The sequence below is a fragment of the Apodemus sylvaticus genome, chromosome 8 (assembly GCF_947179515.1).
Source record: "Apodemus sylvaticus chromosome 8, mApoSyl1.1, whole genome shotgun sequence".
Taxonomy (NCBI): domain Eukaryota; kingdom Metazoa; phylum Chordata; class Mammalia; order Rodentia; family Muridae; genus Apodemus; species Apodemus sylvaticus.
In genome coordinates, this window is record NC_067479.1 from 90,317,410 (window position 1) to 90,340,586 (window position 23,177).

Consider the following 23,177-nt stretch of genomic DNA (forward strand, 5'->3'; position numbering starts at 1 on the left):
AGGCTTGTACCACCACCACCCGGCTAGCACTTTCTTGAGTATTTTCATACATCTATTACATATATAACTGTGAATGTATTGTGAATGTATTGTCTTACTTTCTGTAACATGTAGCATATTTATTTTGCTTAATTTACTTTGAATATTATAAGCTGTTAAAATTGATACTACAAGGCTGATCATAACACTTATTTTATATATAACATCTACTTCTCTGTCTCTGGGTTTTCTGTGCTTTACCTGTGTCCACAGTCCCTCCAGTATTATGGAGTCAGCTTCGTAGTATTCCCATGGGTCACAGGAGAGCATAAAGGAGCTTGCCACTTGCTGGGGAACACACTCTATACTTGCTATGATCACCTTTGGTGCCTTTGGCCACTCCAGTGAGTATGAAGTGGAATCTCATGGTTCTGACTTGCATCTATTCGAAGGCTGAATATCTTCTCACGAGCTTATTGGCCATTTTCATGTCTTCTTTGGAGAAATGCCTTTTCAGATCTTTTGCTCTTTTTTACTGAGACAAGCTCATTCTGTACGCCCCTGCTTAGCCTGTTCTCTGTGTAGCACGGACTAGTCTCAAAATGGCAGTGCTGTGATTATAGGTATAAGCCCCTACTCCCAGCTCCTGGCCCATATTGTTCTTCCTTTTCCCACCCCTTCAGGTCTTCTTTAAAAACTAAAACAACAAAAAATTCAACTAGTGATGCCTGCCAGAATGTTCCCTGCTCTTGTTCACTGGATGTTGAGCAGGCCTCAAACAGGCAGCATGTAGCTACAGCAATTCATGACTATTATGTCATTTCTTGAAGACAGCATTTCAAAGGCTTCTTTCCACCCTCTGGCTCTTATATTCTTAACATTTGCCTTTCCATGATGTTCCCTGTGCCCAAGGCAGGTGTGTGATATAAAGGTTCCATTTAGCTCTAAGCACTCAATAGGGACTTATTCTTAGCACTCCGGCAGTCTCTGCATTAACTGCTGCCCACCAAAGATAGAAGCTCCTTTGCCTAGGTGAGAGCAGTGCTAATCTACAGTCCATACCTAGCTCTTTAGAAGGCAGTTAGACCTGTGTATTTAATGGAACAACAGTAGCGTGCTCCTCTCTGGGGCCTATGACCTCCTGAGCCTTGGGCTTGTCACTACAGTTACAGTCCCAGGCAGGGGTTCCCTTCTGTGAAGCGTGTCTTAGATCCTATTAGAAAGTAGTTGATTATCCCAATAACCTTCATGTCACCATTGCACCTGTAATCACATCTTGCCTGGTAGGTTGATATTGTAGCAGGCAGTGTCCCGCACTAGGCAACATCACCAATGCCTTCTCTTCCCCCAGTAGCCTGCATAATACTTTCCATCACTATGAAAGCTAGTGAGCATGGAGAAAATTTTCCAGTCAGTTTCAACTTGATATATATCCTACAACCAAAATGCATTGTGTCTTCAGCAATAGGGTCTTATCATGATGCTGAAAATCAGCCTTCCAGGATCTGTGAAGAATAATGTTCAAGTTGTGATGAGGATTGCATTGAACTTGTAGATTGCTTTTGGCAGGATTGCCACTTTTACTATATTAATCCCATCAAAACATGAGCATAGAAGATCTTTCCTTTTCTAGGCAGCTTGTTCAATTTTTTTTGTGTGTGTTTGCATGAAATGTTCTGTAAATATCTGTTAGGTGCCCCCCCCCCCCCTTTTTCATCACTCAGCTCTACCAATTTCTCTATTTAGTTTTTGTATGGATGATCTTTTGTTGGTGAGACTTGAGTTTTGGCATCTCGTACTATCAGTGTATGAAGGTTAATATGTGATTTAAAATGTAGCAGTGATTCTTTTACAAATTTGGATGTCCTTGTGTTTGAGGCATGGATATTAAGAATTGAAATGTCGGCCATTTCGTGGACACTGCGGGACCGAGAGCATCTGTAGGAACAGAGTCAGAGGGAAGCAGGTGGGCCTGTGGGAGCGTTAGGATTTGAGCTTGGGCCTTTTGAACCCAGGATCTCGAAATGCATCGTGATTCCTGTCCCTTGGACTGTAAGGTTTATGTAGGTAATCTTGGAAACAATGGGGACAAGACTGAATTAGAATGGGCTTTTGGCTATTACGGACCACTCCACAGTGTGTGGGTTACTCGAAACTCTCCTGGCTTTGCTTTCCTCAAATTCACATCCCCGAGACGCTGCTGATGCTGTCCGCAAGCTAGATGGAAGAACACTATGTGGCTGCGGTGTAAGAGTGGAACTGTCGAATGGTGAAAAGAGAAGTTGGAATCGTGGCCTGCCTCCCTCTTGGGGTCATTGAGGAAGACGATTACTGCAGGAGGAGTCCTCCATCTCAGCTCAGATCCCTAAGAAAGGGAAGCTTTTCCAGAAGCCGGGGCAGGTCACTTTCTAGAGATAGAAGAGAAAGGTCCCTGTCTCGTGAGAGAAATCACAAGCCGTCTCAATCCTTCTCAAGGTCTCGTAGCCAGTCCAGGTTAAAGGAAAGGAAATAGAAGACCAGTTTGCAAAAGTGGTGTACAGGAAATAACTTGATCTGACAGGAGTATGTACAGGAAAATTAAAAGTTTTGTTTGAGATTTTATAAGCTTGGTTCATTTTTAAGATGTTTTAGCTGTTCACATTTGTTTTGTCTCTTGGAACAGTGACACACAAAACAATGTAATTCTCTATGGATTCAAATGGATCATACAGGGCCTGTGATATCAAGAATTGTTACTTCATAGTGTTCCCTTAAGCAAGGTTGAATTTTATTTGAATTTTACTTTTTCATAGACTGAAATAAACCTAGATCCTGCCCAGTTTAAAAAAAAAAGAATTTAAATGTCTTCTTGGTAGATTTTTTTTTTCCTCTGTTGAGTATGTAGGGTTCTTCCCTATCTCTTTGGTGAGTTTTGGTTTTGAAGTCTATTTTGCTAGATATTAAAGTGCTTGTACCAGCTTGCTTCTTGGGTCCATTAGTTTGGAATATCTTTTCCCAACCATTTACCTTGTCTAAGGTAGTAATGTCTATCCTTAATGTTGAAGTGTGGTTTTCAGATGCAGCGTCAAGATGGATCCTGTTTTTGTGTCCATTCTATTAGTCTACAGTTAATCTCCATAGGTTGTAGGTTTCCTTTTAGCACATTCTGTGTGAACACATTTGTAGGGAGATACTGTTTACATTTGACTTTACTATAGAATGTCTTATTTTCTCCATCTATGGTAATGAAAAGTTTTGCAGGGTATAGTGATCTAGCATCTTAGAGTTGCTGCACAGACCACTGATCGGTGTTGAGAGGTAACAGTGAGCAGTGTTTGTTGATTCCTGTTGTTTTGTTTTTGTGGTGTTTGTGGTTTTGGTACACACACACACACACACACACACACACACACACGTGTGCACCTGTGTGTTTATCCCTTCTTTTGGGATTTATTTTTTTGTGTTTTCTTGAGTGTGTTTTACCTCTTTAGGTTATAGTTTCCTTTTAGTGCCTTATGTAGGGCTCTATTTGTAAATAAATATTGCTTAAAGTTCGTTTTATCATGGAATGTCTCGTTTTCTTCATCTATTGTGACTGAATGTTTTGCTGGGTATAATAGTCTGGGCTAGCATTTGTAGTCCCTTAGAGTCTAAATGACATCTGTCCAGGCCCTTCTGGCTTCTAGAGTCTTTGTTGAAAAGACCTAACTCTAAAGGCCTACTACATCTCTGTTTTCTCATTGTAGCTCTTCATGTGGCTCTTCTTGGTTCTGTTTATTTGTTGTTTTGACTATTATGTGCTGAGGAGAATGTCTTTTCTGATCTAGTACTTGTGGTGCTCTGTATGCTTCTCGTACCTTGAGAGACATCTCCTTTAACTTGTCTTCTATGATTTTGCTGAAAATATTTTCTGTGCCTTTCACTGGTTTTCTTCTCCTTCCTTTATTTCTGTCTTTCTTAGACTTGGTCTTTTCATAGTGTGTCAGATTTCTTGGACATTTTGTGCCAGGATTTTTAAAAAATGATTTTATGTTTTCTTTGACAAAGGTATCCATTTCCTTCTACCATGTCTTCACTGCTTGGGATTCTTTTTTTTTTTTTTCCCATCTCTTGTGTTCTGTTGGTAAGACTTGCCTTTAAGGTTCCTGTTTGAAATCCTAAATTTTTCATGTCCAGATTTCCCTCCGTTTTGGCTTTATTTATTGATTCCATTTCTAATTTCAGGTATTGAACTGTTTTGTTTATTTTCTTTTACTGTTTGTGTTTCATAGATGTCTTTGAGGGATTTATTCAGAATATTCTATGTCTGTGTCTTCTGCTTCAGATGTATTGAAGTAATTGAAGCATACTGTGGTAAGGTTTGCTGGCCTTTAGTGAAGACATATTATCCTTGCTGTTACTGTGTTTTCATGCTAACATCTAGGCATCTGCATTTGGGAAGATTGTAATTAAAGGTGCTGATATCTGGTCTTGTCTCTGGTGGGTAGGTATTTTATTCCTTGGTTTCTGAGTTCTTAAGAAAGTGTGGCAGCTGTGTGTTGCCCAGTAGAAAATTCTTCTGGGATCTTGATAGGCGTGGCCACTGGGGATTCTGTGTAAAATGCATTCCTAGATATTGGAAGCTAACACTTAGGAATGGTGAGTGGGCTAGAAGAGCAGGGTCTGAGGATGTCCTCAGCTGAGAGGAAAGTAGGGTGGTTCACCAGGATCTGCTAAATTTCCTGGGAATGGTGATAGAGAATGAGGAGAGGCCACAACGGGAAGTTTGCTACAGAGCTGGCATTGAGACGGGAGGATTGGATATGCAGGAGAGGATGGAGAGTGAAGATCTATAGCTGGACTGTCTGCTTCTCTGGCTTCCTCGCTTCTCTGGCTGGCTTGGCTGCCAGGTCCTCAGAGAGTGCCTGCTGGAGTTGGGGGTTGGAATAACAAGAAGAGTGAGTGAGGAGGGAGGTTAGTGGAGATCTACATAATCCATTGGGGACTCAGCAAAGGTTGGGTAGACCACAGGAGTGAGAGGTGAAGATCCACAGGTAGACTACTAGCTTCCCTGGTCAGAGCAGGGCTCCCAGGGAATGTTTACTGGAGGTGGGGGCTGGGATAAAGCAATAAGTAGGGGCAAAGACATTTAGTGGGGAAGATCTCTGTGATCCCATGGAGATGGAGGTGGGGAAAGGGCAGGGAGGCTGTGACAAGTGATCAGCTACAGAGCTGGGAATAAGACTAGAGAACTGGATCTAGAAGAGAAGAGTAGATCTGTAGTTAGCCTACTTGCTTCCTGGTCAGAGAGGCCTGCGGCTCCCACAGAATACCTGCCAGCATTGAGGGCCAGGATGAAGTGGTGAGTAGGAGGAAGAAAGGTTGAAGGAGGAGGGCTAAGTGATCTCTGTTGGAGCATGGTGTGTGTGTGTGTGTGGGGGGGTAGATTTAGGCAGGGGCAGGTGAAAGGAAGGTAGGGCAGCAGTCGTTGGTCTGCAGCAGATCTGGAATAAGCCTGGGGGATTGAGTGGAGAAGAGGAGGAATAGGTGGAGATCTGCAGTTAGTATATTTACCTCCCTGGCTAGAATGGGCTCCCAAAATTATTATGTAATTTTTTATAATATGTTTTAAAATCGAAAAGTGTGAGTCTCCCAACTTTGTTCTTTCTGAAATTTGCTGTGGCTATTCTGATTAACTTACATTTTCCCTATCAGTGTGTGGATTTCTGCTAGAAAGGCAACTGGGGTTTGGGTGGGGATTGTGGTAGTTTGAATGAGAATAGCCCACGATAGGTTCACAGTCCCCAGTTAGTGGAACCCTTTGGGAAGGATTAGGAGGTATGGCCTTTTGGAGGAGGTGTGCCTTGGGGGGATGCTCAGGTTTCAGAACACTCCTGGGATCCCTAGTGGTCTCTCTTTGCCTCCTGGTTGTGGATCACGATGTCAGCTCTTAGCTGTTCCTTCACTCTGCCATCACAGACTCTTAATTCTCTGAACTTCACCTGAATTAAGTGCTTTCTTTTATAAGTTGCCTTGGTTTGCAGTGGTTTTTTTTCACAGCAATAGGAGAATAACTAAGACAGGGATTAAATTTATAGACCAATTTTTATAGTACTGTTATCTTAAGATGATTTATTCTTTTATAAATAGTTTTATTAATATTTTTGAGAATTTAATTGTTCTGATTAGTTTTTGTCCACTTGACACAAATCTAGATGTGTTTGGGAAGAAGGAATCTCAGTTGAGGAGAATGGCCTCCATTAGACTGGCATGTGGGCATGATTGTGGGGGGTATTACCTTGACAGATAATTGATAAAGGAGGACCCAGACCACTGTAGGGGGATCCACCCTGTGCAGGTAAACCTAGGGTGTGAAAGAAAGTAGTTGGGCAAGCCAAGGAGAACAAGCCAGCAAGCAGCATTTTTTTCACGAGCATTTGCTTCAGTTTCTGCCTCTAGGTTCATGTCTTGGCTTCCCTCAGTGATGGTCTATAGCCTGTAAGCCTAATAAACTCTTTCCTCCCCAAGTTATTTTTGGTCATTGTTTTATCATAACAGCAAAGAGCATACTAGAGCATTCATACCTTGTATTTTGATTTCATTCACCCCTCCAGACCCTTCCATTCTCTCCCCTTCCATATCCATCCAACTTTGTGCCCTCATAGTGTGCAATTTGCGCTGCCCATATACTCTTGGGTGTGTGTCCATCCACTACAGCAAGATTGATCTACCAGGGGCTACACCTTTAAAGAAAACCGATTCTCCCTCTCTCAGCAATTATATCTAAACAATAGCTCCTAATCTAGAAATGGGACTTCATGGTCAACATCCTCATCCATGGGTGGATTTTGTCCAGGTCTTGTCCAGACAAGAGTCTGCACAGGTCTTGTACATGCTATCACAGCTGCTCTGAGTTCATATGTGCAGCTACCTTCCTGTTATGTTCAGAAAGCTGTGTCTCCTTAGAGTCATTCACTGCCTCTGCTCTTTCCATCTTTCTACCCACTCTTCTGTTACGACCTTCGAGCCTTGGGAAGATAGGGTGTGATGGTGATATCCCATTTAGGGGTGATTGTTCCAGTCTTTACTCTCTGTACCTTGTCCAGTTGTGGTCTCTGTATTAATTATCATCTACTACAAAAATAAGCTTCTCTGATGAGGTTTGAGAGATCCACTAATCTGTGGATGTAACAGGAAGTTCTTAGGACTCAGTTGACTACTCCCATAGCATTTAAACATTATTATTGCATGAAAGGACTTATCTTACCAGAACAGTAGTTGTAGCTCACGGGATTCCAAGCTGGATAAGATTGAATTACATTTGTCCTCTGGTAGCATACATTAGCACCTCCCAGCATTAGAAAAACTGGCCACGAGGTATGATTTATCCAGGTCAGTATCTGCTTTATTTCTCCATGTTCTGTGACTTAAGTGTGTTATATCTTCAGCAATAAGGTTCTGGAGGGCTAGTAAGAGAAATGGCAATAACCTGTTGTGATGGTTTGAATAGGCTTGGCCCAAGGAATGGCACCATTAGGAGGTGTGGCCTTGTTGGAGTAGGTGTGGTCTTATTGGAGGAAGTGTGTCACTGTGGGCATGGGCTTTAAGACCCTCATTCTAGCTCCCTGGAAGCCAGTCTTGTCTTGTCTGCCTTTGGATGAAGATGTAGAACTCTTAGCTCCTCTTGCTCCTCCTTAATAATGGACTGAACCTCTGAACTTGTAAGCCAGCACCAATTAAATGTTATCTCTATAAGAGTTGCCTTAGTCTTGGTGTCTGTTCACAGCAGTAAAAACCAAACTAAGACATCTGTAATATTTAGGCAGGGGAGGGGGGAAGTTTCTATGGTACAGAGGTAACCTATTCCTGGCTTTTTATGTGTTGACCTGTGGTGTTTAGTAGGGGAATTGTTACCCTGATATAGAGTAACTACATCTAAACTCTTTAAATATATGTATATGTATATATATTTTAGAAAGCCCCCACCCACAGTGGTATGTTTTTAGGTGACTTTTTCAAAAGGTTTGTAGTACTGATTATTCTTTGCTGATATCTCTCTTCTACTCTGTCCTTAACATGATTTATTCTTCCAGCATCTTAGCACCTTTCCAGTTATTTAGATCTCTATTTCTTTTAAAATTATATTTGTAATTTTTACTATGTAGTCCCCCGCAGTTCTTAAATTTGTTATTAAATTTGTACTTTACTTTTTGTGATATTAAGGTTCATAAAATTTTTCTTATTAATTCTTCCTTTGTTTATTTCTGGATTATTTTACATGCCTAATATTGCATTTGAACTTTGGAATACTTTTGTTCCTTCTTCCTTTCCTCTAAATCTAGTTGATGTATTGATTGTACTCAAGTACTTTGAAGAAATTCAATCTTTCTATTATTAAGATTTGATTTATAGAATCCATCTGTATGGAAGTCAAATGACATTATTGTTTGTGTTCATTCTTAGGAGTATATCCCTACAGTCTCCATCCTGTGCAATCCTGGAATGAGAGCTCGTCACTGGAAACAGATGTCAGAAATTGTGGGCTATGACCTGACTCCAGATTCTGGAACTACACTGAGAAAAGTTTTAAAATTAAACCTTACACCATATTTAGAAAGTTTTGAAGTTATAAGTGCTGGTGCAAGTAAGGTAAACATGTGGATAACACGAAACACTTGAAGGGTTTGTTCTCTGATAGGCACAGTTTTGTCTTGGTGTGATGTGTATAGTACAGGATAGCAATGGGAAGAGAAAGGGAGTGGGTGATGACTGAAGATCACCCTTTCATAACACAAACATAAACTTGCCTCTCTGAAATGCAGACTAGAAACTGCTCCTTTGGCATCTTCCTAATTCTGCCACATTCTGATACAGTTGGTGTATACAGTTGGTGGTTGATACTAGTATTGGTATATGGTTATTCCATTAAGAATCCTGGGTAGATGGATATGGGATATGTATGTGGCATTGTGTGTGTGTGTGTGTGTGTGTGTGTGTGTGTGTGTGTGTGTATGTGTGTGGTGTATTCCCAGTATTGCCTAAGAGGGTTCTTGGAATAACAGAAAACTTTAAGCCACAGGCTATCTGCAAAAGGCCACTTCAGAAATAATCCTGTGAGTATTTTATTCTGTTGTCTGTTTTAGCAGTTTTCATAGCAACTAAACTTTAAAAAAAACTTCATTTTTTCCTAGGATTGTTTTTCTATTTTTAATTGAAAATAGAAAATTTTCATACAATAAATTCTTATTATGGGTTCTCCTCCCATACCTTGCCTACCTCCCCTCTGACCCCAATCCACAACTTTTCTTTCTTAAAATCAAAAGATCTTTTGTTTCATTAAAAATCAAACAGGCATCTAAAAAATAGTAATAAAATAAAGTGAAATCAAACAACCCAGAATAGGGCAAAACAAACAGAAGAGCCAAAGAAAAAGCACGAGAAACACACATCAATGCAACAACTCACTTGTCTGCACGCACAGGAATCCCATAGAAACGCAAAACTAGAAGCCATAATGTATAATATGCAAAATACCTCTAAGGTTTGTTGGACATCTGCTGCTGGGCATTGGGCCTGCTCTTAAGAGTAGTTTGTATACCCAGTGAGAGTCCATTGGAGAAAGCTAATTTCTTTTTTATGAGCTACCCTTGTGGTAGCTTCTGGGTGGCCCTCCCAGCACTGGAACTGCAACTGATGAAGTCCTGTGCATGGTGTCTGCATGCTGACACAGTCTCTGTGAGTTCACATGTGCATCAGTCTTGCTGTATTTGGAAGGTCTTGATGCTTGGTGTCTTACAACCCCCCTGGTTCTAGTCTTTCCACTTCTTCTTCCACAGCGGTCCCTGAGTCTGGAGGGGGGAATTTGATGACTACAGTCTCATTTAGGACTGAGTATTCCGTGGTCTCTCCCTATCTGAGTTTGCTCTGGTCTACTGCAGGAGAGAGCCTCTCTGGTGGTGGTTGAGCAAGGCACTGACTGATGAGTATAGCAGAATATCACTCTATCGTTACACTCCTTAAGCAGAACAGTAGTGCTTTGTTTTATCCCAGGCTCATGGCTTCTCAAAAGAACTTTTTAAATAGTTAAAAAAAAAAACCCTCTTTAATAGATAGATAGATAGATAGATAGACAGACAAACAGATATCAGGCACACACAGACACAGACAGTTATAGAGATTATGGTATATGCACAGTGCTTTCTGAGTTACCCAGAAGAATTGAGTGACATAAATAAGTTCCTTTTTTTTTCATCATCCCATCCCCCACCCCCACCCCCCCACTCCCATTTTGATCATCCTATTCTTTTTGCATTTCTCCCTTTCAGGAATTTTCCTTAGAGAGGGCCATGAATGCTATGATAGCAACTTGGGATGATATTTCTTTTCATATAAGTCTGTATCGTGATACTGGAGTCTGTATCCTTTCTTCGGTGGACGAGATTCAGGCAATTCTTGATGATCAAATTATAAAAACTCAGACAATGAGAGGCTCGCCTTTTATCAAACCATTTGAGAATGAGATCAAGGTACGTTAAATATGATAGCTCCTGGTCATTTATAAAAAATGCCTATCTTAATTCATATATGTTCTCTTGTAAATATTTTTGGATGGCTTTTAAAGTGTCTATTCAAGTGATATAACAGAACCTTGGTATTTTTTTTAAGATTTATTTATTTTTTATTTTTATAAGTACACTGCAGCTGTCTTCAGATACACTAGAAGAGGGCATCGGATCCCATTACAGATGGTTGTGAGCCACCATGTGTTTGCTGGGAATTGAACTCAGGACCTCTGGAAGAGCAGTCAGTGCTCTTAACCACTGAGCCATCTCTCTAGCCCCTGAACCTTGGTATTTTATGTGATGAGAAACAGAAATACACATTTGGAGATTAACGTGCCATAGGAGGCTGAAGAGAGTGTGATGGTAAGAGCACTTGCTTGGTTCCCAGCATCCACGTGATGGTTAATAACCATCTGGACCTGCAGTTTCACAGGATCCGATGCCCTCTCCTGTCCTCAGTGGGTTCTGTATGCATACGGTAAACAATACAAAGACAAAGCATGTATGAAAATTAAAAAAAAACAAAAAAATAACATGCAATGGGTTTGAGAGATTAATACTTTTAATAAGAAAATCATATTTTATAAGATTTTTATTTGATAACTATAAATGTAACTTTTATTTTCCTGATATAACTCATCTCTGAGGCTTACTGTCTCAGTCTGCTAACCTAGACCTAGTCCTGGAAGCTTCTAGCTTCCATACAGTCTAATCTAGGCCTAGAATGTTTTCTGTCTCTAAGACTTGCTGCTGAATAAACTCACCCGTTTTTGTTCTTTCTGACCACCGACTGGCTGGTTCAATCATCTGCTCTGGCTCAAACTCCTGTCAGGTTGACTGATTCAGTCTGGCTTTGCTCTCAGCCTTTGACTGGACTGCTGTGCTTGGCCTCAGACTAACTCTAGGAATCTGTTGTAGTCTTCTGTCTCCTTCTCCTTCTGTGGCTCCTCCTGTGTTTACCTGTGTCTAGCTTGTTCTAGCTTGTTCTCTCCTCAAGCAGTCTCTGTAATACTTTCCTGCTAAAACTGCCTCCCCCTCCCCCAACTCTCTCTGTGCTGCTCTCCCTTAAGTAGCTTCCCTCTCCTCTCTGTTCTTGTGAGAATCCTGTTAAATCTTTCTCTCATTTGTCACTTTGTCCGCCACTCAATTAGACATCACTTCCAAACATGGGTGCTTCCTTCTACAAACTAACTTTACCTTCATTGTTTGGGATTAAAGCTGTGTGCTAAGGCTGAGACACCAAACCTGGAAACAGGTTTTTCCAATAAACAACACAATCTCAGGGTTCATAGTGTGATCAAATACCCTAAACAAATGACAGTGACTGGGGGGGGGGGGGGGGAGAATGCCATGGGGGTAGGGGTGGGGGGGGAGGGGGTTGACAGCTTCTCATTCTTTCTTCCCTCCTCTTCCTTCCCATTCTCTTTCCTTCATTCCTTCCAGTTCTCTCATACTTTACCTTCCTTCTCCTCTTCCTCCTCTTTTTTCTTGAGTCATGGACTCACTCTATATCGTGGGCTATCCTTGAATTGGCCACGGTTGTTCAGAGGCCAAGTACTGGAATTACAGCATGAGCCACTGTTTGCACGTCTTCCCTCCCTCCCTCCTCTCCTGTCCTCATTCCGTACTTGCCTTCTTTTCTGTAACTAGGGCCTCACACACGTTAAGTGCACACTGTAGACTGGCAAGCAGATTTTTATAGCAACTGAAATTAAAAACTTTATTCTTAGGAATTTCTAATTTTAGAAATTACTCAGACCACACATTACACTGTAGCCTCACAGTGAAGTTCTCTGGGTCACTGTTTAATTCTATTTGTGAACAACAAGCATGAGAATAATTAATGAATTACTGTCCACTTCAGAAAAAGTAAATATTTCTTTATTGTTGACCTGGGTAAATATGGAAAAACACAAATTATGATAATAACTTCATAGTGTAATGAAGTCCAGTGTTTTTTGTCCCTTAATGAGTACAAAGCCAAAAAGTTCAACCAGGAGATGAAAGATTAAGAAAGAGTTATAAACTGTATAAAGTAAGGAAAATTCTGAGGATAACATTGAACAAAGAAAGTAGGGAATATGGTGCAGTGTGTGTTCACCCATGTATGTGTGCATGTACATATGTGTACAAGTGTGCATGTGTGCATGCGTGTGTGTGTGTGTGTGTGTGTGTGTGTACATTTATACTGAAGAGATGAATGTCTCTAATATAGCCATCTACTGTAGTGGTAACCGGGAAGGCAGATTTTTGTACATGCACAATTAGAGATTACTTCTTAGCTGCTCCTAGAAAAGCTTATAATCCCCGTACTTGGGAATCTGAGGCAGGAGAATCAACATGTATTCCAATCTAGCCTGTGCTACTTAGAGAGTTAGAGGCTAGCCTGGAATAAAAGGCCTTCTCTCAAGATAGAGGATATAACACTGGATATGCTACTACACACCTGGCTAGCTTGGCCTTTCTTGTTTAAAAAATAATACATATACATACATATGTAATATATATATTACATTCTCTATATATAGATTAGAAGCATATGTATATTATATATATTAGAACACACGCACACATGCATACATATAACACCTGTTAGAAAGTTCTTGTTTAAGAAGAGTACTTTAGAAGCTCTTTTATGTTTAACAAAATAGAGATGAAGTCTCAAACCCAGGACCTTAAGCTATGCACTTCCTAACCCGGGCAATCTCTGGCGATACACAGGCTTATTTTACTTTATTTTAAATTCTCTTCAAACTGTGCTGATTTAGAGCAAGATATTCAACTTTACACTATTGATGTTTGGGACTGATTAACTCTCTCTCTCTCTCTCTCTATATATATATATATATATATATATATATATGTATGTATGCATATATATACACACATACATTTTTATAATCCTTTCTTTTCTTTATGTGCTTACTTATTACTGCGTGTGTGTTTGTGTATGTGTGTGCATGCAGGGATGTCACAGTGTATGTGCCAAGGTCAGAGGGCAACTTGTAGAGACCTTTTATCTCCTTCCACTGTGTGGGCCCCATTTTGGCCCCAAATTCTAGACATCCGTGTTAGTGGGAAGACTAATTTTATCCATAAACCATCTCTCTGTTCCTGGGATGAATAATTCTTTGTTGTGGGGACTGTTGTGCATATTGAAGCACTTTTAGCAGTATTTCTGGCCTCCACCCACTAGACATTGACAGCGTCCTGCCCCTACGAGTACTAACTCACACCGTGATAGCGCAGACAGTGTGGTACTCCAGACACTGAAATATTGCCTGGTGTGTAGAATAGCATCATCCATAGTGGCTAATCCCTGGTGTAGAGCAGGATATACATTTAGTGTATGCATACATTTAGGATTTAGACTGATTCCTGGAGAGATGAGGATGTGAAATAACTTTATAATCATTACCAAAGCGAGTTCTATTGATTTAGGGAAACCTTACACTGCCTATGGTTTTTCTAAGCCTAGGTGAGTCTCCTGTAAGTGATCTTAAGGTGTAAATAGTTTTGCATTGATAGTAAAATAATAGGGAATTCTAAATATGTTTCCCCTATAATTTATAGTTTTTCATTTAAAGCCTGGAATTTAGTACGGTATACTTTTTGTTAAGGCCTGGGAAGACCGTCTGATTCGGATCCAGGAGACAATTGACGAGTGGTTGAAAGTGCAAGCTCAGTGGCTGTACTTAGAGCCCATCTTCTGTTCTGAGGATATCATGCAGCAGATGCCAGAGGAAGGGCGGCAGTTTCAGACAGTGGACAGACACTGGAAGGATATCATGAAGTTTTGTGCTAAGGATCCAAAGGTGAAGAGTTTGCTCTCTTTCTTATAACAGGTGAACCTTATTTGGGGCTTTGGAGAAAGCATTTGACTTTTTTCTGATTATTAAAACAGAACTCACTCATTGTATACAAATTGGAAAGCTCATACAATTTAAGTTCATAAAAATACAAGTTTGAAAGTATCAAAATAATTTGTTTCACTTCATAAAAGTACTACTTGCAATACACACACACACACACACACACACATACAAACATACACACAGTGTAACTACTTTAGATACAGGTAACTGAATCGACTCCTATTATATTCAACCACCTCAGAAAGTAAACAGATACATAAAACAATGAGATAATGCAGAGGATGGAGAAAGTATGATCAGTATAAGTGGTTCTATGTTTGCTTGGAAGTGTTAATCAGGGGAAACAGTTGAGACATCAACTGATCTCAGTTCCTGCGTGTCTCTTCAATTAAGAGCACCTGTACAGGATTCTAATGCTGAAAGCCAGTATTTTTCACCTGTTTAGCCTAAACCATAGCTATGCATCTACTTTTAAAATGTATTTAACTAAATGAATAACTTTTCCCAATGCTGAGAGAAAAACTGAAGTACTAGAATTATTGAGTGTTAATTACAGAAATGTATGAGTTTCAAGAAAATTAACCTTTCTTTTTTACTTTAGGAGCTTGTACATAATTTCTTGTAGATTAGAGGTCAGAAGTCTTCTGTGAAGAGCCAGTTAATATGTTTCTTTAGGCTTTGTAAGGCATGTAGCCTATTTTTTAATCCTTTCTTCTCCCATCATATAGTGAAAAATCAGTCAGAACTAATACATAATGAATGGGTATATGTTTCCACCATATGACACATTGTTACTTAGGTTATGAAATAGCATTATTGCCTTCATTTTTATAATTTAATTTAATTTTTTGAGACAGGGCCTCTAGCCCAAGTTGCTTCAAATTCTCTATGTAGCTGAGAATGACCTTGAACTTCTGACCCTTCTGCACCCACCTGTGAAAGCCTGGGCTGCAGCCGTGCACCCGTGGGCCAGCACACTCAGTTCATACATGATGCTAGCAATAGACCCTGGGCCTCACCCATGCCAAGCAAGCTGCCAACTGAGCTGCTTCCCTAGTCCTCTTTTCATTTTTTAACCTTCTGAAAGTATAAAAAAATTATTAGGACTATAAAAATTTGAGGACTATGCAATTGCTAGCAGCTAGCTAGATCTGCCTGGTGAGATGTAGCTTGCCAAACCTGCTGTAGATTAAGTTTAAAATTCACAGTTATAAAAGCTAAAATGACAAATAAATAATATTAAGAATCTATAAATATAACATCATTTTAGCTAATGTTATTATTGGTTTATAATATGTATGATGTAGTGAATTTTGTTATTTTTACATTATAAAAGAAATTTCAAAGCTGGATGTGGTTCCTCCAATCCCAGCATTTGTGGGGGTAGAGCAAAAAGAATTACAAGGCCATGGCCAGCCTGGGCTACATAGTGAGACCTGTATCAAAAAAGGGGAGGGAAGATTTCACTACTGATTTCATGAAGTTTCAAAAAGTTTTACTAAAACATTTTACATATGTGCATGAGTGCTTATGTCTTATGTCAGGCACATAACTATGTCTCATATGAATCCGTCCTTTAGGTGCTTGCTGCTACTTCTTTAACAGGCTTGTTGGAAAAACTACAGAATTGCAATGACCTTCTGGAGAAAATCATGAAAGGTCTGAATGCATACCTTGAGAAGAAGCGACTTTTCTTCCCTCGGTATGGTAGACGATTAAACCGTGCTATCACTGAAAACAGCCTCTGCTGTGTGATGAGTTGGCACTAAGGGTTTTTTATTCCCATATTTCTTTTCTAGCTTTTTCTTTTTATCTAATGATGAAATGCTAGAGATTTTGTCAGAGACCAAAGATCCACTGAGAGTTCAGCCACACTTAAAAAAATGCTTTGAGGGCATCGCTAAATTGGAGTTCCTGACTAATCTGGATATTAAAGCCATGTACAGCTCCGAGGGCGAGCGCGTGGAGCTGATTGCGCTGATCTCCACGTCTGCCGCGAGGGGCGCTGTAGAGAAATGGCTCATTCAAGTAGAAGATCTAATGCTCAGAAGTATTCATGATGTGATCGCTGCGTCCAGACTGGTATGCTTCCCAGGATCAAATGGATCATCTGTGTTCCACGAATCCTGTTGTTTTTTGTTTGTTTTTTTTTGTCGAGCATTATTTTTCTCTGTATTTCTAACATTGCTCGTAAGAATTGATGAAAATAATAGACATCATAACACACACAACAATACTGATAATGTTATAAGAGGTAAATCAGAGAGAATAATAAAGTATATCTGTTTAGAATGGGAGAGGGTCCAGGGATAGGCTCACAAAGGAAGTTAGCCTGAGTCTGAATATGAAAGAGAAAGTGAAAATAACAAGAGGAGGGACCCATGGCTCCAGCTGTATATGTAGCAGAGGATTGCCTTATCTGGCATTAATGGGGGGAGGCCCTGGGTCATATGGAGGCTTGATGCCCCAGCGTAGGGGAATGCTAAGTCTGTGAGGTGGGAGTGGGTGGGTGACGGAACACCCTCATATAGGCAAAGGGGAGGGGTGATGAGATCAGGGGTTTGCAAAAGGGAAACCAGGAAGGGAGACATCATTTGAAATGTAAACGAATAAAATGATTAATAAGTAAAAATAAAAATATAAAGAAAAAAAGAGTGGGCATATTAGTACCCTGTGTAAAGGCCTAAGACACAAGGAGGTTGAAGGATTGTGAGAAGCCATCAGAAGCCCTCTGCATCTGCAGTAGAGTGAACGTAACAGAGAATGAAGACCAAGGGAGTTGGAAAGGAAGATGCGCAGGGAGTCGTTTTGTTAACACAGGAAGGTTAAGAGTATTTTAATCGGGGAAGTGATAATCTGGTTTATATTTTTATAACACTAGGACTATGGTATAAAGAATGGATTAGCAGACTATCAAAACAGGAAGACAAATAAGGAAATCCTGCATTAGCCTAGAAGATAGATGTATGGGATAACACTAGACAAGTGGTGGAGACATGGAGGAATGTAGACACTATTCAGAGAAATATACTTTTATCCAATTTTGACAGGTCTTAAATTTATTGTACAGTAAAAGGGAGAGAGGGGAGAATGTCTCAAGAATTACGTTAGTATTTTTGACATGAGCACATAGGTGAGATTTACTCTGAGGGAATGCCGAGAAGAGAAGTAGGTCTGTGGAGGCTGGTGAAAGACCAGAATTTTATTTTGTAAGTGTCAAAATTGAAATGTACCAGACTAGCAACTCATGGCTACAATGTCAGCACTAGAGAAGCTAATGAAGGTCTATGGCCCAGAGTTTGAGGCCAACCTGGGTTACAGAGTTCCTGTTCATCTTCAAAGTAACCTTGGGCTACAAAGTAACTCTATCCCAACAAAACAAACAACAAAACCATAGAAATGTCTAACCAGGTAAAGTTTCTTGCTGCCAAGCCTGACAGTCTGAGTTGTATCCCTAAAATCCATATGATGGAAAAGGGGGCCTGACTCCCATGTGTTGCCTATTGATCTTCACACCTGTTCTTTGGCATATATCCCCACCCCCACAATAAATAAGTAAATCAACCCTTTTTAAAAACCCAAAGAATAAGCCAGGTGGTGGTGGCACACGCCTGTAATCCCAGCACTTTGGGAGGAAGAGGCAGGCAGATCTGAGTTCGAGGCCAGCCTGGTCTACAGAGTGAGTTCCAGGCCAGCTAGGGCTATACAGAGAAACCCTGTCTCGAAAAAACCAAATCCAAAAAAAACCCAAACCCCTCCCCCCCAAAAAACCCAAAGAATAGACTGCTGCAGTGTTACTTATATATTTCTAGTAGGCAAACAGCCATGTGCTTTAAATAGGTCAGACCCTCTCAAACATGGTGCTAAAGATCTAGTTCATTTGTTGCTTTTTGAGCTTAACTACTTTAAAACTCTAAATGAGATGAACATATATTATAAATTGAAGAAGATATAGCACCAGGATACTTTTATGTACCTCACTTAACGCTAATCAAAATATTGTAATCTTGGCATGTATGTGTTACCTTGTCCCGCCTTTACCAGTACAAAGGAGCAGCTGAGCAGTGAGAGTAGTCTGAAAAGGAGCAGCTGAGCAGTGATAGTAGTCTGAAAAGCCCTTGCGGCTGATTTCCAGGAAGTCACTGCGTGAGTGAGCTGCCTTCTCTTAAAGGGCCCTATGAAGCTTCTCTTTCAAAAATTATTATTTTAATTATGTGTAGTATATATGTGTCTCTGTGTGAGAGTGTGTGCACATCAGTGCAAGTGCCCATGGAGGCCAGAGACATCACATCCCTCTGGAACTAGAGTTAACTGCCAGTTGGGAGCTGCCAGCCATGCATGCTGGGAACTGGACCCTGGTCCTCTGGAAGAGTGTTAGACGCTCTTCACCACGGAGTAACCTCGCTAGGCCAGAGCTCATTTTCTTGAGATGTTTTTTCTGCAGCATCATTGTTTTTGCAATTGAATCTTATTTTTTCTCTTTTCTCTATGATTCCAAACAAACTTAAAAAAACATAGGAAAGTGTCAACATTGTACATGAGGTAATATCTTCATTGGCATAGAAAACATGCCTGCCATACACACATCTGGCAATCACTACTTTTCCTTACTGCTTATGTTACTTTGTTATTTGAATGTAGCTATAAGTATTTCAATAAGAAATATTTTATAAGTAATATAGGCTTATATTTAATAAGTTATTTTAAAAGAGTAATTTCCATTAGCATCAACTTGAAAATTCATTCTACAAAATTTTTTGATTTATAATTTGTATTTGCTGTTACCATTTGTTATCAAGACAAGCTACTTTTCAAATATTAAGCCTTCCTTCCAAAATACATGTAAAGCTTTAAAACATGAAGGTATTAGTAGGTGTACATAATTTAATAAATGTAATCATATATCCTGGTTGTATACGTTTTTAGAAAAGTTATGGATACGTGACATAGACATTCTAACTACTAGCCCAGTTTTCCAATATTTTATATGGTCTCTGTCTTACTGGCTATGTTGCTATGATAAAATAACCTCATCTAGGCAACATAAAGAAGGAATTTTATATTTTAGTTCACAATTCAAGGTACAGTCCACTGTGTCAAGGGCCAAAAGCAGGAGCCACAAGCAGCTGGCCACAGTACAGCCACAGCCAGGAAGAGGAGAGCTGTGCATGCTTGCTAGCGGTTAGCGTGCTTTCTTAATTCTCTACACACCAGAGCCATCTGCCCAGTGAACAGTCCCACCTGCAGATGAGACGGCTCTTCTGGAATCGACCTAATCGAGTTATACCCCATAGTCATACCAGAGGCCTGTCTCCCGGGTGTCTCTAGATTCTGCCAAGTTGACAGCATTAACCAGCAAGTTTCCTTTTCAATTAAAATTTGCCGTCCATATATATTATATTTGACTTGTTTTCAAGCCTTTGTATCTTCATAAACTCTATACTTAAGCAGAAACCCATTTCATAATCTTCATGCTCCTTATGCACGACTTTTCAAATGGTTTAATGAAATTTTTATATTTTCCTTATAATAGAAATAATTTGTATTTTTCATCAAAAACCTTGACAACTAACCCAGCAAAAGAACTTAAAAATTGTTAATGTTTGCAGCTTTCTTTTCTCTTGTAAACTTTTAAACATAGAAATTTATTTTAATTATTCAGGCTTATCCAGAATCTGCAAGAAAAGACTGGGTCAGAGAATGGCCTGGCCAGGTCGTTCTGTGCGTGTCTCAGATGTTCTGGACCTCCGAGACACAGGAAGTCATAAGTGGTGGGACAGAGGTAAAGCACCACGGGACTTTGAAACAACGGCATTCTTTTTTTCATTCCATACTTCTTTGTTTTCTTGTCTGTTCTTTGTGATATGTAGCATTAACATTTTTGAGAGCTTGTTATTTTTACTAGGCTTACACAGATTCACTCTGTAACTCACTTATGTTTTGAAATAGATTATGAAGTCAAAGTTATTCCATAAATAAGTATATATGTAAGATATATATATGTTCTAGGCATAGCCATGTGTGTGTGTGTGTGTGTGTGTGTGTGTGTGTGTAATGTCAATTAATCTGCTGCCATTTTGTAGGGATTGAAGAAGTACTACAAGGAACTCCAGTATCAACTAAATGACATTGTGGAGCTGGTGAGAGGGAAGTTGTCTAAACAGACCAGGATCACACTGGGAGCTTTGGTTACAATTGATGTCCATGCTAGAGATGTTGTCATGGACATGATTGATATGGGTAGGTAACCATTTTTTTAATATGAAAGGCTAGCCTCAAATTCACAGGATCTGCCTGCCTCTGATGCCTCTGATTGCTGGGATTAAATACCATCACCCAGTGGATGATCTTTTCTTTAATTTGAAAACAATTAAAAATGAATTATTTTAATATTTGCTGTGATAATAAAAAATTACTTTTAAATTACATTCACTTGATGATTTTATTTCATTCTTTCTAGGTGTCTCACATGATACAGATTTCCAGTGGCTCGCTCAACTTCGTTATTACTGGGAATCCGAGAATGCTCGAGTTCGAATCATCAATTGCAATGTCAAATATGCATATGAGTATCTTGGCAACTCACCTCGACTTGTCATAACGCCCTTAACTGACAGATGCTACAGAACATTGGTATGCACTTAAGATACTTTGTTTACACACTGAATATGACTTTTTGGTACAGAATTTATTTTCTTCTCCAATTTTTTTATAGGCTATCCTCATTTGTTTAAAACATTTTTATGAGTATTTATGTGTGTATGTTTGTGAGAGTGGGGTGCTGCCTGTGCCCAGGTCAGAGAACAACTTTCAGGAGTCTGTTCTCTCCTACCTTATGGGTCCTGGGGAGTAAACTCAGGTTGTCAGGTCTGGTGTCAAATACCTTTACCTGCTTTTCCATCTCTCTGGTCCCTCTTTTATTAACTTATCTCTGGGAAGGCAGCAGTACAACTAGTAAAAGTCCACAATAATGGCAGATCTAGTACCTCTAGTTAAATCTACATTTCAAGTGACTGAAAATATACTCATGTGTCATGTGTCATTTAAGGATAGATATACATTCTCGTGCAAAGTGTGTCTCATGCAAATGCCAAAAAATATGAATTTGCAAAACTAGATGTTCCGCAAAACTAGTTGCTTATGGCCAACAGGAAGAGGTTGTGTGGCATATGTTATTGGCATCATCTGCTGTTAACTGAAGCATCATTACATGGTTTGTGGTGTGTGTGTGTGTGTGTGTGTGTGTGTCCTCTAAATAATGTAAGGAAGCGAAGGAACTGTTAACAACCATCCATTGTTGATCTGAAATTTAAGTTTCCTTGTGCATTTTCATTTGCTGCATCTGCCAACACAACCTTGGAATTGAGGAAGGGTGTGGAGAAACAGCAACCCACTAAAATGCCAAGCAGTTAGAGTGTGAAGTTGAGTTCTCCAGTAGCAGATGAAGCGAGGATTCTTGTGCATATGATTTATTAGAGAAATAATTAATACACTGGTGAATTTAAACTCTGGTTAATGAAAAAGAAGAATGCATATCAACTAAAATACAAAGTGTAAAGGGAAGGTAGTGATAAGAGAAATACAGAACAGTTCTTTGGGGATGCAGAAAATGGAGAACATCCCAAGAGTAAGGAGCACAGTCCTGAGAAATCATAGACGTCACATTCATTTGTCTTCCAAGTCTAGACCCATCGGTGCCACTGAGCTGGGCCTTTACCCTCTTTGCCACTAGCCATCTGGAGAGTGTCTTTTTATCTTCTGCCTGGACCTCCACATCTACTTTCTGAAGAAAACCACCTGGAGTTAATTTTACTCCCTCAGAGCTAGACTATCTGTTCTTGAAGGGAGAACTAGTACATGTGAAGAATTAGACAATAAGGAGGTTTTGCTACATTTTACTAGCTGTGGAGACCCTTTAAACTTTCTATTTGTATAGTCATAAGTTCTATGCTTAAAGATAACAATATAATAATACCTGGCTTCCCTGAAGCTACAAATACAAGTAACTTCACTTGGCCAATGGCTAGCTATGTTGTCTATTTGATGTTTCAATTAATCATAGATTATTTTCACACAAACTTTTTTTGTTTTTTTTTTAAATCCAGATAGGTGCCTTCTATTTAAACCTCGGAGGTGCCCCAGAAGGGCCAGCAGGCACAGGAAAAACGGAAACCACCAAGGATCTGGCCAAAGCGCTGGCTGTGCAGTGTGTAGTGTTCAACTGCTCCGACGGGCTAGACTATCTAGCAATGGGAAAGGTAGTAGTATCACAAGTCACTGGCTTCCAGCTAGGTCTGCCTGGGCACACTGAGGCAAAGTCCTGTGCTAATAGTACAGGTTGTAGTTTACTTGTTACTTGAGCTTTGATTAGATATCCTTGGAGCTTTTAAAGCTTAATTTTAATTTTGAGTTAGAAGGTCAAATGTCTTTTAAAAAACAACAACAACAACAACAACAAAACCAAGAAAATTAACCATTTGCCTCCCGTCTCCTTAGTTTTTTAAAGGACTGGCTTCTTCGGGTGCTTGGGCTTGCTTTGATGAATTCAATCGAATTGAACTGGAAGTGCTCTCCGTGGTGGCACAGCAGATTCTCTGCATTCAGAGAGCTATCCAGCAGAAACTAGAAGTGTTTGTTTTTGAAGGGACAGAACTCAAGCTCAATCCAAACTGTTTTGTAGCTATTACCATGAACCCTGGCTATGCAGGACGTTCTGAATTGCCAGACAACCTCAAGGTAAGTTTTGGGGACTATAAGTTTGTTTGCTGGCCATTTCCTTCCTCCCTTTCCCATGTGGTATAAG

General features: G+C 39.9%; 1 protein-coding gene and 1 pseudogene across 1 annotated transcript in view; both read left to right on the forward strand.

The window, feature by feature from the left end:
- Dnah12 (dynein axonemal heavy chain 12) overlaps positions 1–23,177 on the forward strand; it is a 192,550-nt gene that overhangs the window by 59,295 nt on the left and 110,078 nt on the right. The window contains exons 18-27 of the mRNA XM_052189938.1: positions 8,401–8,586; positions 10,263–10,463; positions 14,120–14,314; positions 15,955–16,076; positions 16,174–16,456; positions 20,037–20,156; positions 20,458–20,614; positions 20,835–21,007; positions 22,480–22,632; positions 22,871–23,110. Of these exons, the coding sequence (XP_052045898.1) occupies positions 8,401–8,586; positions 10,263–10,463; positions 14,120–14,314; positions 15,955–16,076; positions 16,174–16,456; positions 20,037–20,156; positions 20,458–20,614; positions 20,835–21,007; positions 22,480–22,632; positions 22,871–23,110 (1,830 nt within the window). The remainder of the gene's footprint in view (positions 1–8,400; positions 8,587–10,262; positions 10,464–14,119; positions 14,315–15,954; positions 16,077–16,173; positions 16,457–20,036; positions 20,157–20,457; positions 20,615–20,834; positions 21,008–22,479; positions 22,633–22,870; positions 23,111–23,177) is intronic.
- Positions 1,933–2,491, forward strand: LOC127690543 (serine/arginine-rich splicing factor 3-like; annotated as a pseudogene).